The sequence below is a fragment of the Ictalurus furcatus genome, chromosome 14, assembly GCF_023375685.1.
Source record: "Ictalurus furcatus strain D&B chromosome 14, Billie_1.0, whole genome shotgun sequence".
NCBI classification, from domain to species: Eukaryota; Metazoa; Chordata; class Actinopteri; order Siluriformes; family Ictaluridae; genus Ictalurus; species Ictalurus furcatus.
This window is the reverse complement of record NC_071268.1, coordinates 16,616,248-16,634,796: the sequence shown is the minus strand read 5'-3', so window position 1 is coordinate 16,634,796 and position 18,549 is coordinate 16,616,248. Positions and strand designations below refer to the sequence as shown.

Below are 18,549 nucleotides of genomic sequence, written 5' to 3'. Positions count from 1 at the left end.
ATTGCATTTGAGCTCTCGCTTCACCCCTTCCGTACCTCTGCCTCTCATGTCATTTACTGAGCACTACTGTACATTCAAATCTCATCAATATACTGTTTGTACCTTGAGTTTATCTGTGTGTTTAATAATGCATACTTACTTTCGTTTGTGTATAGATTGTGTACGCATTGGTGCATCAGTGAATGTGTGAATATTTCATGTGCCTCGAGTGTGTATATGTAGATAAATGAATTATAGGTTCAGTGTACAGGGACAGGTCTAGGCAGCACTACATGATAATGATGATGTATGAATGTACCTTTCCCAAGGAGTTATGTAAGAAGAGATTCATGTATCCGTTCATCTTTTCATTCATCATATGTCAACTAAGACATATTTACATTTACATTTATTCATTTAGCAGACGCTTTTATCTAAAGCGACACACAAATGAGGAAATACAAGCAAAGCGATATATCAAGCGGAGAACAATACAAGTAGTGCTACCTTACAAGATTTAAATTGAGATCTAGAGAAGCAAAGTGTGCAGAGAAGAGGTGTAAGAGCCAGAGTATGTGTTTTTTGTGTTTTTTTTAGGGGTTAGTTAAGTGTTCATTGAAGAGGTGGGTCTTTAGCTGTTTTTTGAAGATAGTGACAGATTCTCCTGCACAGATTGAGGTTGGAAGTTCATTCCACCACCGAGGGACAGTTAGTGTGAAGGTTCTGGAAAGGGACCTTCAGCCACGCTGAGTAGACACTACAAAGCATCAATTGTTAACCGATCACAGATTGCGTGAGGGAAGTAAACCTCAAGGAGAGTGTTGAGGTAGGAGGGTGCTGTTCCAGACAAGGTCTTGTACGTGAGCATTAAGGCCTTGAATTTGATGCTCGGGGCTACAGGAAGCCAGTTTAGGGAGATGAAGAGGGGTATGACATGGGTTCTTTTGGGCTGGTTGAAGACGAGGTGTGCTGCTGCATTCTGAATCATCTGAAGGGGTTTGATGGAGCTGGCTGGGAGACCCGAGAGTAATGCATTGCAATAGTCCAGTTTTGATATGACAAGAGCCTGGACTAGTAGCTGTGTAGCCTGTTCGGTGAGATAGGGTCTGATTTTCTTGATGTTATACAGAATGAACCTACTGTTACGACACGGCGAAATCGGCGCGGCAGCTCACAAAGTGTAGTGCCGCCCAGGGACATGGCGGAGGAGGACTACACTTCCCAGTCATACCCGCGCTCGAGTTCGCCGGAGTTCTAATTATGAACACCTGCAAACACCTAAGGTTATATAAGGGCCTCCCTAGCATTAGCCGCTTGCGAAGTAACCGCTCAGCAGCCTCGTCTCTGTTTGTTTACCAAGCCGATTTTCTTAGAAGTGTTTTCCCTGGTGCTCGACTTAACGCTCGTCTCTCACTACGCTTTTGCCTACGCCCCTGATACATAGCTTGCCTGTTCTGTCCCGATTCAATTCTCGTTCTGGATTCTTTCTCGCGTCATCTCTCCGCTCGCCCGCACTTGTCTCCATCTACGCTTCGTAACACCTACAGGACCGTGCAGTTGTTGAAATGTGGTCTGTAAAGGTCAAGCTGTCATCAGAAGTCACCCCAAGGTTCCTGGCTGTCCTGGTTTGCTTGAGTGTGGCTGAGCCGTACAGTGAAGCTGTACAGTGAATATGTGGGTGAATCAAATGAAAACCGTGTTTTTTTATTGCAAATAGGTGTCACAAAAGTGTATCATTGTTCTATATAATCTCCATTTCATCCGATGCAAGCGTTCCAATGTTTTAATGAGTGTTAATGTTCCTCGATAAGCAATTTGATTACACAATCTAAACTCACACATCCAGTCATCGGGCGCAGTGCTGGCTCAGTGGTTAAGGCTCTGAGATATTGAAGAGAAGCTTAGGACTTGAAGCCCTGGCATTTACAAACTGCCACTGTTGAGTTCTTGGACAAGGCCCTTAACCCTCTCTGCTCCAGGCGCATCATTCAGGGATATCAAGCTCTGATACCAGCATCCTAACACAATGGCACATGCAAAGAATAGAATTACACTGTACTTCATTCATTCATTCATTCATTTGCTTTATCCTGGTCAGGGTCGTGGTGGATCCAGAGCCTATCCCAGGAACTCTGTGCACTAGTCCATTGCAGGGCTCCATGCACAACACATTCACACACTCTTTTACACCTAGGATCAATTTAGGATATTAATAAACTCCATCAATAACCTTTAAATATTTGAAATACATAACTGTACAACACAAATGACAGCAATTACACTCTAACAATAAAGATCTTAGATTAGATAGATATAAATGCATTACCAAATGCATTAATATGTAATATTATCTGGAGCAAGCCAGTAGAAAGTCATTTCAGGTAATTATGTTTTCTTGAAAGCTTTGTGGTATGTATGTGCAATCAGACTCACACAACTACATTGGTTACTCACAAGTAAACATTTTTATCACTTTGAACACAAGAGTAGTCCCATTTATTTAATTTTCAGCTACAGATGCAGTAGACAGCTCAGGTGCAAAATCCTGGAGTATTCTGCTGGCTCAAATTTAGCCTATTACTCAAAAACACTTAAAATTCAACATAGAACCAAATACTCACATCTATCTCCGAACCCAGTTGGAGATAGAAAAAAAGACACCAGCCGTGAGTGAGAAGAAGCAAGGGTCCAGATTTATTGGTTCCGTTCCACCACACGAGATCCACACCGATGAGAATTCTCAGAAGTGATCTGACACCCGGAGCTCAAGCTCCAGTATTTATACTGTATTTACACAGTAGATAACCAATATATTTCAGAAAGACTATGATATCAATACCAATAGGGTTAAAAAAGAGCTCATCTACATTACCATTATGTTTTGAAAAAGGCCTTTCCAATTTACCATTATGTTTTGAAAAAGGCCTTTCCAATTTACCATTAGGTTCTGAAAAAGGGCTTTCCAAGTTACCATTATGTTTTGAAAAAGGGCTTTCCAAGTTACCATTAGGTTCAAAAGTGGAGAGACAAAACAATTTAGAGTGACCTTGGCCTCACTATTATCTCGTGGGGGGGGGGGGGGCAGCTTGACTCAGCTACCCTTATAAATGGCTCCTCATGGTTTTCTCTTAAAATTAAGGCCTTCCTTGCGAGACAAGAATCTTCACCATCTGAATTATGAGTAAGTTACATTTTTCTGTATTTCTAGTTTATAATTTATTTTCATATTTGCTCTATATCTCTATTTTATATATAGTTATACTGCTTGCAAAAATGGTTTACTGTACTTCCTACTTCATAATATCATTATATTACCCTTCTACTATCCTACATATCCTACTACTCTTTATTTTTATATTTTATTATTATAAGATATTACCCTTATAATATCTTAATACTCCTTTTTATTATTCTTATAAAGTTATAATGTTGTGTGTGTGTGTGAGAGAGAGAGACAGAGTGTGTGTGTGTGTGTGTCATGTCTACATGCCCGCCCTTGACTGTACGAGAGTGTGTGTGTGTGTGTTTGCACTCCTTAGCTCTTATACTTCTTTTTGACTTTTTGACTAATAAACCATAGTGTGTTACTCTTAAAGTGTGAATCCAATTCGTCAATATCCGCCTAATACCGCTTCTGTGTGTCTAGGTGCCTGTCGTCATTTTTCCTTCTGTCCTTTACTGGAGGGGCTGGATTTGAATCTGACCATTCTTCCCTCCTCTCACCTGTCAGTCCACCCTACTCTCAGTGGTCTCCTTATTTCACCTTTGCTGACTATCCCATGTCCCCAGGACACACCCCATTTTCTTCCCCCTACTGCTCTCCTCAAGATTACGCACCCACCAGTCCTGTGAATTATCAATAAAATTACATATTACTCATACTAGGTCTCCCTCATGTTTATTTCATGTCATTTTTATCCACAACAATTCCTTTAACACATCTTGAACATATACTGTACTGTACATTTTGATTTATTTATTCAATCATACAGCACAGAATAAACTAACTCTTACAGACTACACTGCAGTTTGTAGCCTTCTTATTAAAAATAAACCACACAGGCTAAATCACACTTCAGTTAACTTTGTACCACAACCACTAAAATCAAGAGGAAACAACACTGCTATCATGTACATCTTCTCTCTGTCTCATGCTGATTCTTCCTCAAGAGGTAAAGCAGTGTGTGTGTGTGTGTGCATGTGTGTGTTTTGTGGTAATTTAGGAGAGTGGCCATCTCGCTGCAACAAAGGGGCTACTGCACATTCAAACCAGATTAAAGACTTGCTCCATTTATCCATCGATCTCTGGCTACACTCTATTCTATCATCCAACGATACTGTAGAAAACTACTTAACGAGATTGAAACAACCATCAGATAGGCATAACAAATACATTGTCTCTTGCTGCATTGTTCTGAATGATTCCTTCATGATTCTTTCTGCTAATTTTTCACCACCAGTCCTCAGCAACTGTGCAAAGAATCAATCGATTGCAGGACACATTGGAGTGAAACAGTTTAAGCTGTGGTTTTTAGTCAGATGATTTTCAGTGTTTCCCACAGATCTGAAATATACCTGGGTAGGGGATCACAGGTTGGGGTGTCCAAGTATGTTTAATAGATACTCATTATATCAGTCTGTACAGGATTTATAAATTTTTTTTGTGATTGTTGTGGGCAAAACTGCGATGGATTGGCACACTGTCCAGGGTGTACCCCGCCTTGTGCCCGATGCTCCCTGGGATAGGCTCCAGGTTCCCCGTGACCCTGAAAAGGATAAGCAGTGTAGAAGATGGATGGATGGATGTTGTGGGCAAAAATGCTTGATTTTGCTTTGTTCAAAATTTGCGATACAATTTATATTTTGTGAGTGTTTTGTGCTTATTTTTGTTTTGCAGAAAACTACTTGAATTCTCAAAATTACAATTGAACAAAATATTTATGTATGTATGTTGGTAAATGAGACCTTTTAGCTGTACTCATGTTTGACGCACATGAATCGAAATGGGCTTTGGATGAATGTGCGTTGTGATGACTCACGTGATGCGTCTCGGCCCAAATCTGCAGAAAATCTGTGGTATTTTTGAAAAAGTGCATGTTCCTCCAAATATTGCGGAGAGGACTTGATTTTGTGTTCATTTCAGAGATCGCGAAATCCTGGAGGGACTGTCATACATCCAATGTTGCATACAATTCTTAGACATCTGACTCATCCAAAGACTTTATTAAAGATCTATCTCAAACAAATAAGTATTCCTTCTCATAATATTTTTGAAAGTTTTTTTAATCTAGCCATAATTAACTGCAGATGTGGAGCTGTGTGTTTAGCGTATGGATGCAAGCTGAAATCAAGTCTCCCAGCCACAACAGTTGAAAACTACTGCAACAGTTTGGCCAAAATTGACAAAAGCAGATTTGATGACTGCAGATGCCTGCTTGAATAAGTCTGTAATTGATTATGTGAATGTATATTCACTGCCAAGAATGTCTTATGTAGCTGTTTTGTGTATTACCCAGTATTTTTATAGTAAAAGTTGTAGCATTACCACAATACTACATGACACAAACTAAAATGTGTTTTTTAGGGGCATTCCTGGTAAAAATTGTGGGACCATCATTGTTAAAGCAGAAGAACTTGGAAATTGTCGGGTAAGACCTCTTGTGTTTTTATTTGCTGTATGGGTTTGTACGCATAATCCTCCTTCTTATCCACGTTTTCTGTTAGACGCAGCTGTAATATGCTGCCTCTATGCTTCTGTCCTTTCCATAAAAAACATTTCTGTTGAATAATTAATATACAATATGCTCAAATACTCACATACACACGTGCGCAAGGCCCACTGTACAGCTGTTTATGTTTTGTTTGTTAGGAATCAGTATTGCTGCAATTTTGTGGAAACAACCTGGATAAGAAGGACTTTTTCGGCAAGTCAGACCCATTCCTTGTCTTCTCCCGCAGCAATGAAGATGGAACGTGAGTTTTTTACCACCTTCAAACAGCATTAAGAGTACTATATATGTCATATTATTATCTATTATAACAGCATTATAACCTATTCTCTAACTCTGTCTAGAATAAAATCAGGACTCATGACATGACTAATGAGCTCAGGAATGAGTTCCTGTGTAGCGTGTCTTCATTTTGGATATACAGTATTTAGATATACACTCACTGTCCACTTTATTAGGAATACCTGTACACCTGCACATTCATGCAGTTAGCAAATCAGTCAATCCTGTGGCAGCAGCTCAATGCAAAAAAAAAAAAACAACCCATGCAGATAAAGGTCAATAGTTTTGGGTAGCGTTCACATCAAACATCTGAACAAAGAAAAAGTGTGATCTCTGTGACTTTAAACATGGCATCGTTGTTGGTGCCAGATGGGCTAGGTTGAGTATTTCAGAAACTGCTGATCTCCTGGGATTTCAACAGTCTCTAGAGTTTACACAAAATGGTGTGAAAAACATGCACATCTCAGCATGCACAGCACACAGAAATTTGCAGTGGATGCACTACAACAGCAGAAGACCACATTGCGTTCTACTCTTGTCTACCAAGAACAGGCATCTGAGGCTATGATGGGCACAGACTCACCCAAACCGGACAGTTGAACTGGACAGAAAGAACTTTTTCCAGTCTTCAACTGTCCAGTTTCTTTGAGTCTGTGCCCATGATGTAAACGCTAGAGACTCTTGTGTGTGAAAATCCCAGGTGATCAGCAGTTTCTGAAATACTCAAACCAGTCCCTCTGGCACCAACAATCATACCACGGTTAAAGTCACAGAGATCACACTTTTCCACATTCTGATGTTTGAAGTGAGCTGAAGCTCTTGAGCTATATCTGCATGATTTTATGCATTAGGCTGCTGCCACATGATTAGCTGATTGGATAACTGCATAAATGAGCAGGTGTACAGGTGTTCCTAATAAAGTGGCCAGTGAGTGTATACTTTTTCTGGATACATTTAGATATATGTATCTGTCTAATGGATGATGTTGCACAGATACACCGTTTGCCATAAGACTGAAGTGGTAAAGAACACACTGGACCCTGTGTGGCAGGCCTTTAAAATCCCAGTTAGAGCGCTGTGCAATGGAGACTATGACAGGTAAGTTCACTGGTCTGAAGTAGTCTAAACTTTTACTACATCTAAACATTGTTTGTGAACAAGGTCAAATGTTTCAGTCATATGGCGTAACACATAGATGTTTTGGATTGTTGTGTTGTTATGTGAAATGTGGGTGCATGCTGCAATAAGCAACAATCGACCACATACAGCAAAATCAGCAGAAAACAGTTTAATGATGTTGCCGTTATTCTGTCAGTTTGGCAGAGAAAGGGTTCACAGGTAGCCAAAAGGCAAATATTGCAACTGAAAGTATCCAAAAACTGATCTGAGGATCTGAAAAAAAATAGAGGCAGTTATAAAGCCCGAGGATGGGCATACAATTTATTTCTATCACATTTAGAAAGGGGAATGCAAACTTGTAAATTATTATTTTGATTTTCTTATGTTATTATAAGATATACGATATTTTATAAGATATTTTATCACATAAGATATTTTATATAAGATCTGAATAGCTATGACACCTTATATAGTAAATATCTTGTTGGTGTAAATTACATGTCTTTATTTTGACCTTTGTGTATGTAAATATTTTCACTCCGCTGTGTAGTGACAGTGTAGTTCTTAGCATTACTTTTGTTAAATTGCCTAGTAGCATGCTTGTGTGAAAATTTCAGCAAAATTATTATAGCATTTTAACACTAACAGCCGATTACATGGTGTTAGCACTGCCTTCATTGAGATGCCAAGACTTAGCAGGTGGTTTTTTATCCTCTCACACTGTCTGCGGACAGATACCGTATGTCAAGACAAATGGGCAAAGATTACTCATCATTCACCATATCATACTTTTTTCTGTGAAATTTTGCTTTGAAAACTCGACTAAAAGTTGATTTTGTGGGCAGTGGTGGGCAGTGGTGGCTTGGCGGTTAAGGCTCTGGGTTATTGATCGGAAGGTTGGGGGTTCAAGCCCCAGCACTGCCAAGTTGCCACTGTTGGGCCCTTGAGCCAGGCCCTTAGCCCTCTCTGCTCCAGGGGCGCTGTATCATGGCTGACCCTGTGCTCTGACCCCAACTTCCTAACATGCTGGGGTATGCGAAGAAAAGAATTTCACTGTGTATATGTGATTAATAAACACTCATTATCATTCCAAAAGCTGATTTTTTTTAATTAACTGTTTTTACAGAACAATAAAAATTGAGGTGTATGACTGGGACAGAGATGGAGGGTGAGACATTTAAGATTTGGCAAAATTCCCATACTAAATTTAATATGCATATATATATAAAGCGGAACGTATAATGCCGTGTGATAATTTGTTTTTCCATAGGCATGACTACATTGGAGAGTTCAAGACCAGCTATAGGGAACTGTCCAAAGGCCAGTCTCAGTTCAGTGTTTGGGAAGTGAGTCTCTCTCTCTCTCTCTCTCTGTCTCTCTGACACACACACACACACACACACACACATATAGACTCTCTTAAGTACCTTGAAAAACATATTGTGATATTAGTATTATAATGTACTGTCTGGATTAAAAAAAGAATGGCAGATATAGGCTTATAATACTAAAGTCACTATATATTTGGACTTATGTACGGTATAAATTTTATATGAAAGCACACATAGAGAGAAAAGAGATCAGTCTATCCCAGTAACAGATGCAAGTGCAGGTTTCCTGGTTTTATTAAAAACCAATGCAGCAAACAAACAAAAGGGCTAAGCATTACTCCAAAATGTGAAATGAACAGCAAACAGACAGTCGTCAAATGTGAAGCAGGATATAGTCCAACAAACATCAAAACAGGTAGTTAACAAATGCTCGGACTTGTCACAGATGCAATGATAGAGCGAGACTTCACAAAGAAGCATTGAGAGTGCATGTTTTTTAAAAGGAGTAGTGTGATCAGCTGACTGAGCAGGATTATGTGCTTGAATGAAGGTGATGAGGTTATGGGCTGAGGATCATGGCAATTATAGTCTGCATCTTTGGGGGTTACAGACAAGACCATGAGTCTTCCTTGTTCAGGATGCACATTAATGTTTTCAGTTTTTAAAATACTTCAATATGAAATGAATGCATGTTTTTATGTAAGCGTGTACTCCTTTCTGAGGTACCTTTCTTTATCCAGGTGTGTTTTACGTAATTGGTTGTTTATTCATTCCAGCTCCTTGTTTCATATCTTCTCTTTTAATTTAAACGTTTTCATAGCTGATTGCTTCCCCTTGAAGCACATAACCTGTGGGTTTAGACTCTTGTTAATAATCTTGCACTGATGAGGCCAAACACAACGGCGCAGCATGCAACAAGGACAAATCAGTGGTGTATCAATAGATAGATCTGTAACGGGACATTTAGCAATTGTTCTCTTATCTTATTTACATCCGCATCACCTACTGTAGCATCAGCTGTTTGTGTTTTACTTACATGTCTTCATGTCCATGCACTGTGGTCTTTATTAATAGTATGATTCAGATGCCGAAGTCATGTTCTGCTCAAAAAATGAGGAGTGTTTTTTTTTCTTCAGGTATTAAACATGAAGAAAAAGAAGAAGAAGAAGAAATACCTCAATTCAGGAACTGTGAGTGCATTCTTGAACTGATATGTTTCTATTTTTAATTTATTACTTCTAAGTACAAGTTTTAGAAATAAAAAAGAAAGGCCACATGTATGTTCTAACAAATGTCATTATTGGTAAGACTTCTTATTGTAGGTCCTACATTATATCTTCATAAGCAATGCACAACACCTTCATAAACTGAATATTAACATTCATAAATGATTACGTATCTCACTTTTTGTAGGCATAGCACTCTATGTGCCCAGTGAATCACATCATCACATCAGCTGTTAGTGCTGGGCTATATGTGAGGAATAAAACTTGGTGTCATGGTGTTATAGGAAAATAATCAACAACAGTGTGGTATGATGTGGATTAGCATGATGCTGAGTTAACATCCCAAAGCTGATGATCATTACTCTCAGAGATGCATAGTTGGAAAATGAATCAACACTGACCAATCAGATAAAAAAAATTCAACTGAGCTGTGGTATAAGATAAGATTTTGCAATAAATTATCATTTTGCAGTGTATCCTGGGTACTATGGAAGTTTCTCCTTCCTTGTTTTTTAAGTTGTTTCTTTTGGGAATAGTTTTTTATTATTATTATTATTAATAATAATAATATACATATTATACATACATAAACATTATGCAATACATTATTATACATACATATACATATATACTGTATATACTAGATATATACTGTATGTGTTTTGTGTGTCAGCTAAACTAAATATTGACACATATTGTGTTTTATGAAAACATTTTCAAGTATTGTGGCATATCGCTCATTCTTAACAGCTATGAATATTTATATGATATTTATGAATGATGTGTGCATTGCTTATAGAAAGTGTAATGCTGTGTTTAAGGGCTGTAAATAGGAAGTGTTTCCAAACTTTTGTCTCAACAGGTGACTCTGCTGTCATGCCTCATAGATGTTGAAGTCACCTTTTTGGATTATATTAAAGGAGGGTGAGCATGAGATTATTCACATGGAGTTCCACTGTATGTGTGTGTGTGTGTGTGGCATGATAGATTTTTGCCTTTCTCTTTGTCTACTTATTATATGTTTGCCTAATCGATGTCTCTGACCCAATAACTGTCAATCACACTGAGCCAAGGAGAGCTATTTTTATTTCGCTTTGCTTTTCTCCTCCCTATCTTGTCAGAAGGCTTGCACTAATAAAAGGCTTTGCTACATTAGAGATGCCATAACAACTCACGCTAAAAATAGCCTGGTCTATTCTTAGCGCAGGTCCTGCTTCTTAAACAGCAGAACAAACACTAGAAGAATTCGATTTGCATAAATGTCTTTTAGTATATAGTATTTACCGTGGCTGACGTCCCTGGTTAAATTTAGCACTAATGTAGAGGGTTTTTTTTTTTTAACAAAAAGGTCTAGAGTTTGAAATATCTGTAGAAAGTGCGCATAGTACACATATATGCTAATTAGCTGTTATCAAGAACAAAGGTTTTCATGCAGCCTGTCACTTTGTATTCTTTTGCAGTACTCAGATTAATTTCACGGTGGCAATCGATTTTACTGCATCAAATGGTGAGCTTATCTTTCCAGAAGATTATTCTATAATTAAATGCTTTCATGTAATAATTCCATGTTACCATAGTCTTCATAGACTCTGTGTTCTCTCTGTATTTGTTCAGTGCCTCCATGCAAACTGAGACAAACTTCTCAACCTCCTCGTCCTCAATCCACGTCTTACCATTTGCATAATACTCACTATGTAATGAAATCGAATACATAATGTTAATTCTTGACTGGATTAAAAACAACAGAAATGACATCACATCATGTATCTTCTCTAATACACCACCCACACATAAGATCTTTCACATGAGTGAATCAGGGATATTAATATAAAAAGTAAATGCTCATTATCTAAAGTGCCAAAGATGAAACTTTTTTATTCTTTCTGTTCTTTTCTATTTGTGCACAGGAAACCCATCCCAGCCTACCTCTCTTCACTACATGAATCCATACCAGCTCAATGCCTATGCCTTGGCTCTGAGAGCTGTGGGTGAGATCATTCAGGACTATGACAGTGATAAGATGTTTCCTGCACTGGGGTTTGGAGCAAAGCTGCCTCCTGATGGCAGGGTATCACATGAGTTTGCCTTGGTGAGCACATCATTGTGTATGGTATCAACTACAGAGGACTATAATTTAACTATGAAAAACAGTCTGTTATTGTCGCAGTAAGCTTGTAGTCAGGCTTAGCTGTGAGTTGGAGGAAGAGTCGCAGAGAACAAGCGTGTAATCAGTGAGTGGTTACACTTGTATATGGTTAAGAATAAAATATATTTATAGGCTGTTTGTGTTACAATGAGTGTGTTTGACTTGACCTGCAAGACTGAACAGACCAACAACAGAAGAAACTTTTGGTTTTGAGTTTATAATTTATTTCAGTTCATAGAAGGGCTGTTGTTGTTATTCTTGATGGTGAATTGGTGTAGGCTAACAAGATTAATTATAATTTTGGCAAGGGACGAGGGCTGCGTGGTAAAGTATTGTCCTCGCTCCTGGGTTACAGCACCACAGTAAAATCCCTTGTAACCACTTAATCATTACCTGCTTTTTGTCTGTGATTTCTCTGCCTGTTTATAGCCAGCGCTTGACCGTACCCTCACTGCCACAACTATTTAAAAACAAAAATAATATATGAAAAAGAACATAGAATGAATGCTTTAGTCAAAGGTGTAGTTTATAAAGTGTTTGTCCATAATAATCATAGAATTTTAAAGATACCTTACAAAATTGATTTTAAAAACATCCCAAGCAATAGATCTGGAGCGTCTCTTTGTTTCAAGCTCTTTACATTTTTTCGCCCACAAATTAGCTTCACCCAAATAGAGCTACTGTGGTCTGCCCTTCTGCTTAAGAGGCATCACATAGCATAATAAGGCTCTTTCCAAAATGGTGCCTTAAGTCTTGTAGTCCTACTCCAATCTGGACCTTGAGGATGTATAGTCTGTGGTCCACAGTTAAATTAATGATGAAAGACACTCACTTTATTTAATTTTTTTCACCATTGTCTTTTATGTTGCTTTTTTGCTGATTGGAGGAAGGGGAAAGCATGTCAGTATTTTCTTGCACTTAACTTTGTCCGTATATAGCAGAGGCCTGTAAATATTACACACTGCTCCTTTAAAGATAAACAAGTAATAGAAAGAAAGCCTAAAAGATTAGGGGATCGAAAGTGAAGGATACAAATGTGCTTTTGTTTTCTTAAGGTTGAGATTTCATTTCAGGGTATTGCCTTCCCTGCACACACAGAGCAACCTGCATACGGTATATGGCTACAAAATTCCATATAGAGAAGTATGTATCTATCTATATTCTATATGGATCCTTAACAGATGCTATGCCCATGGCCCATGGCTACCTACTGTTTGCTAACACAGCTTTCCTCAGTTCATATCGTTGCACACTAGCTCCATATGCTCTTAGCTGAGCATCAAGAATTTAGATTTAATTAAGTAGACAGCTCTGATGTAAGGATGTCTCATACAGGCTAGCAAATGATAGGCATAAAGAGCCCTTCTGGAGCTATCTGTCATAGCTCACACAACCTTGATGAGTGCTGTATGGTTCTGTTTTTCTTTTTGATGTGCATGACTTATTATGTCATATTAAAATATTATGAGATCACATTAGACTGGTTTTAGCATCAGTTCATTGGCTGCCTCTATCCTTTTGAATTACAAAATATCATGTAGATATTATATGGTCTATTTTCTACAAATCTCTTCATGGTATAGTACCTTCATACACTGCTGAATGTCTGATAAACATCGTTCCAAATTAAGTGTCTTAAAATCATCTAGCGCTAGCCTTCTTCATAGGAAATAGTGGTGTTTTGTTTTTACACACAAAAGCTCTGGAACACATTAGCAAGAACCAGTTCTCAAGCGCCATCTATCACTGATTTTAAAAAAGGGCTAAAAACATTTTTTTTCACTTTAGCATTTATTTATTTAGCTTTAGCTTTTGTTATAAGCCTTATTTTTACTGGCACATTACTTTATATTATTTTCATTTTTGTACTTTTGCTCTATTTTTACACAATTCTTAAATATATTATTATATTTTATATTGTTATTTTCTTGAATTGCTTGGGATTTTTTTACATTGTCTTTCTCTGTTCTTTACTTCACAACATAAAACATTTTGAGCTGCATCTTTAAATGAATTAAATGTATCAAGGGTGTTATAAATAAAACTTATTAAACATATTTGAAATTTTTAAACAATAATAAGTAAGTAAGTATTTAATGTGTGTGTGTGTGTGTGTGTGTGTGTGTGTGTGTGTAGAATGGGAACCCAGAAAACCCATACTGCAGCGGTATTGAAGGAGTAATAGAGGCATATTACCAGAGTCTGAAGAGCGTACGTCTCTACGGTCCCACATATTTCTCACCCATTATTAATCATGTTGCAAGGTGGGTAACAGAACAAGTGACCACAGAGACCAGCCACAAAATAAACTACACCTCACTGCACACCAACACACTTGGATTCTGGCAGAAACCTAATGATGAGTCTAACCCACTGTAGCAGCTTGCATGCTGTTGGCATTCATAGACAGATCTGGATACAACTCAGCATATATATAATTTAATAATGACGTAAATGGTATGTTATACTATGTATCGCTGTGATTCTGTATTTGTTTAACCCACTTTGTCTTTTTCTCAGGTATGCATCATTAATAAAGGATGGCTCAGAGTACTTCATCCTCCTCATCATTTCAGATGGAGTTATCTCTGACATGGCTCAGACCAAGGAATCCATTGTAAATGTATGTAGTAAAAAATGTAGCGCTACGGAGCTATTACACCCTATAAGGGAACATAGTGTAATATTAATCTCACTGCATAACTTTGTTTGCAAGCTAGATGTACAGTAAAAGTGCTTACAGTAAAAAGCAACAACTTTTAATGGTCTTGACAGTAGATTTGATGATATTTCAGATGAAAACTGAGGATGTGTGAATAGCTGAATTAGGTTAGAAATCACTCCTACTCACGAAGAGTAGATTTGCCTTGAAGGATAAAATATGAAAGACAAAATGGATCACAAAGAAAGCAAAAACAAATGAGCTATAAATTGCATTCATTTATCATTCCCTCTAAACATAGGACTGAAATGTGATTTTCAAACCACAGAATGAGTTCAGTTTAGACCCTGCCAGCTCTGACAGAGAGTTGTTTATAATATGTCAGCAAGTCTTTATCTCTTCCAGTATTGTCTGAGAGCTGTTCATCCTTTTAGTTTTAGGAGCACACGTTTGTATTTTAGGTCTTATCATTATCAAACAGTCTAGCCATGCCCTGTATCTCTATGTAGCATGCAAGCCTTTTTTTCTGAGGCCTTCACATTGTTCTAGTGCTTTTTTCTGCAAATGATATATTATGCTTGGGAAGTTCCTACTGAAATTTTGTGATTGAATCTTGTTTCTGCTTGAAGGCTTCCTGTCTTCCAATGTCAATTATAATAGTGGGAGTTGGATCAGCTGAATTTGATGGTAAGAGAATCATCAGATATAATGCTTTGTAATGCTACAATAGTAAGGATTGTAATTATGTGGGTGTGGGTGTGCATGTATGAAAGGTTTTTTTTTTTAATTTCCCACTTCACTAAGGTGAATGTAAATGTTTATAAGAATTACAGTCTTAGTGTGTGTGTGTGTGTGTGTGAGTGTGTGTGTGTGTGTGTGTGAAGCAGTCATTTGAAAGCTCCAGTATCCTGCAATGAAAACACTTAGTACACTGAATGCTTCTCCTCAATTATTTGTTTGACAGAAATGGTTGAATTGGATGGGGATGAAGTCAGGATCTCCTCAAGAGGAAGGTTTGCAGAAAGAGATATTGTACAGGTAAGCTCTGGTGCCATTGATGTTTTCTGTGAACACTTATATGTTCTTGTTTTATCACAGTTTAAGCACTATTAGCACCATAACCAAAATAAAATAGTATAGCTCAGTAAAATAAAGAAACATTAATAACAAAAACCAAAGATCTACAGTTTTAAGAGCTTATGAACTGGCAAATTGTAATGGGACTGTAATGAGTGCTTTATTACAGGCACGGCCACTTGGAAGGTAAATTAGTTAGTGTCAGTCTTAATCAGGAGTTAATTTGGGATGGAGGGGGGGCTCAGGGGAGCGGATATCCTGCAATTTTGATAAACATCAAGTAGAGCTCTGGTACTATAATTTGAAGGAAATGTAAATCATAGCATGGCATAATGATGGTACAAGTGATTATTTAATACAGTTTTACAATCATTTCTAGCAAAATGATGTTATTTTAAAATTCCTTTAGTTAACGTCTATGTGTATGTACTTTATGTAATTGGGGTCGACCGATAGTGGATTTTACCGATACCATTAATTATGGTGGGCAGTACCTATCGATACCTGATTAATCAGCCGATAGTTTTTAAAACTTATACTGAATAAAAACAAAACACACTTTTTTTATTACAAAAATAAACAGTACTGACTGTACCATGAAAATGTACTGTACTTTTTAAAATGAAATGAATATATAAATATTAATATATAAACTATTAATAAATATTAAAGTACATAAAAGCTATACATCCAAACTGAACCAAAATGTAACACTACAAATAACAAATAGAGACATCTTAAATGAATCAAAAAACACTTGTTAGTGATAGTTTTTATTTCCCCTTTAGAGGCCACTCTGATACTGTATAGTGACAGTGGACCCTTCTCAGCTGCTCCTGCAATGGATGCAACCAGGAAAAACTATCAGTGTGGATTTTTGCCGATAACAGATAGTTCCAGCAATCTGTTACTGGTGCTGATTAATTAGCAAAACCGATCAATCAGTCGACCTCTAATATGTAATGTAATGTATTTGACCATGAAAGCAAAATGTGCTTATTTTGCTAGTTTATAGTCTTTGCTGTGTCTTGTATTTTATCCAGAAAAATCTGATGATATTTTTATATATTTTACATTATTATATCAAACTGATCAAAAAAATCAGAGCTTCTTAACTGAGATTTGATTCCATAAGTTGCAGTATTTCCTTCTGAAACAGGAACTCAGAATTATGTTATGTTGGACTACACGACAAGCGAAATATGAAGAACAGTAAAGGGATTAACAAGAGCCTTTAACTTACTCTTGCCCTGTATAAATATGAAATTGTGTTCTTGCTCAGTCCGAGGAAGTAGCATATTTCAACACTACAGAGCCCCAAGGTGGTAAAACTCCTCTGAAAATTGCCTGTCCCATAACTGCAACCTTGTATAAATTTCTCCCTCCTTTTACCTGAACCAAGCAATGGTTGGCCAAATGAATAGTGTGAGGCAGGACACACAGCCAAAAATGCAGACAAACGATGTTTGCTGCTAACCAGCTACTACTGTGGAGCAAGACCTGCCTCTGGGAGTGGGATATATGTGGTCCTAGAGAGCATTTATTTAGACGAGCATTTTCCCAAAAGTGATTAACAATGAAATTAAAATAAGAAAATCTCCAAAATACATTTCTGGGGAATTTTTTTCAGATATAGTATAATGTTGGTGTATATAACACAAGTACAGAACGGTACTTAAAAATGACTTAAACACCAGTTTTGATTTCAGGGGCAGGTTAAAGTCTGGCCACTCAATTGTAGTTAGTTTAATTTACCCCTGACAGAAACAGATTCATCATAATCTTGTTAAGTCAGTGTAGTACTCCACATAATTACACATATATTGAGTGGATTCTAACATCGTAGGCACCTATGCAAAATTAGACTGATCGAGATCTGTTACAATTAATCATAGACTGTTTACAGTAAAACAAAGTCACACATATTTCACAGATCATTTATATGTATTCCTTATAGTGCAACTTTCTATTTTAGAGGATTTTAGCTCATTTGAATCCATTTCTTTTTTAACTAAAACGCAACTCTGACATATTGTTCGAAAAACATTTTGCTCACAGTCGACATACGCATAATTTTTTTGCAGTTTGTTCCTTTCCGAGACTACATTGATCCAAGAGGGAATCACATCCTCAGCATGGCCCGTCTGGCCAAAGATGTCCTGGCTGAAATTCCAGACCAGTTCCTACACTACATGAGAACCAGAGGCATCAAACCAAGCTTAACGCCTTCTGCTCACTCTTCCAAACCACTGACACCACTGTCTCACTCTGCAGAGTCATTACAGACGCAGATCTGAAGGGGACCATGGTGGTGCATTGGCTCGTGTACTTAGTTTTCCGCACTTGGTCGAGTATTAGGTTTTCTGAATCATACAGTGGCTGAGTTAGGGAGCCAACAGAGACTTCTACTTTAAAATCTGAATATGACAATTAATAACACAGCTCTCATTTATGAGTTTGATCATGTGAGAGGTTTATTTCTAACTAAAACAATCATCGTTATATGCCTCATACTTTTTGTCTTTTCTTTCAAACGACTGGCTGAGCTATGAACAAAATGTTTACAGTGTTTGTGATTTATACAAGCAGATAATTATATACCTCATGTACACTGAAGGAGCTGAAGCTTTTTGTAATGTACCACTTCCTGTATTTAAAGGAGAGTGAGCATGTTTCGAAGATAGTGTTCAGTCTCTTCAGTTTTATTACTAACCATTCTGGTTTCTTCCACTCCACTGCCACACTGTGTTTCTGAACAAGTCTTAGAGCTATGGAAAGATGGGCCTTATTCTTGGTTATGCACTAATTAGCAACATTTTACAATATGGTTCCTTAATTAATGCCCTTAATTAAAGTTCTTACTAACTTATCAGTAAGTAAGCAAATGTTAGTAATTCCTCAATAATTACTAATACTCTTATACTACTATGTTTGTTTATTTAAATGTAAAGATGTATAAACATGTAAAGGGTAATGATTTAGTAAGTAATATTAAGTT

At 37.4% G+C, this 18,549-nt stretch overlaps 1 protein-coding gene across 1 annotated transcript in view; it reads left to right on the top strand.

The window, feature by feature from the left end:
* cpne8 (copine VIII) overlaps positions 1-18,274 on the top strand; it is a 39,978-nt gene extending 21,704 nt beyond the window's left edge. Inside the window, exons 7-20 of the mRNA XM_053641854.1 lie at positions 5,564-5,627; positions 5,849-5,952; positions 6,984-7,088; positions 8,236-8,277; positions 8,380-8,455; positions 9,577-9,630; positions 10,529-10,590; positions 11,127-11,173; positions 11,574-11,755; positions 13,949-14,076; positions 14,333-14,435; positions 15,104-15,161; positions 15,439-15,512; positions 17,636-18,274. Of these exons, the coding sequence (XP_053497829.1) occupies positions 5,564-5,627; positions 5,849-5,952; positions 6,984-7,088; positions 8,236-8,277; positions 8,380-8,455; positions 9,577-9,630; positions 10,529-10,590; positions 11,127-11,173; positions 11,574-11,755; positions 13,949-14,076; positions 14,333-14,435; positions 15,104-15,161; positions 15,439-15,512; positions 17,636-17,848 (1,312 nt within the window). The 3' untranslated portion in view covers positions 17,849-18,274. The remainder of the gene's footprint in view (positions 1-5,563; positions 5,628-5,848; positions 5,953-6,983; positions 7,089-8,235; positions 8,278-8,379; positions 8,456-9,576; positions 9,631-10,528; positions 10,591-11,126; positions 11,174-11,573; positions 11,756-13,948; positions 14,077-14,332; positions 14,436-15,103; positions 15,162-15,438; positions 15,513-17,635) is intronic.
* Positions 18,275-18,549: the final 275 nt, after the last annotated feature.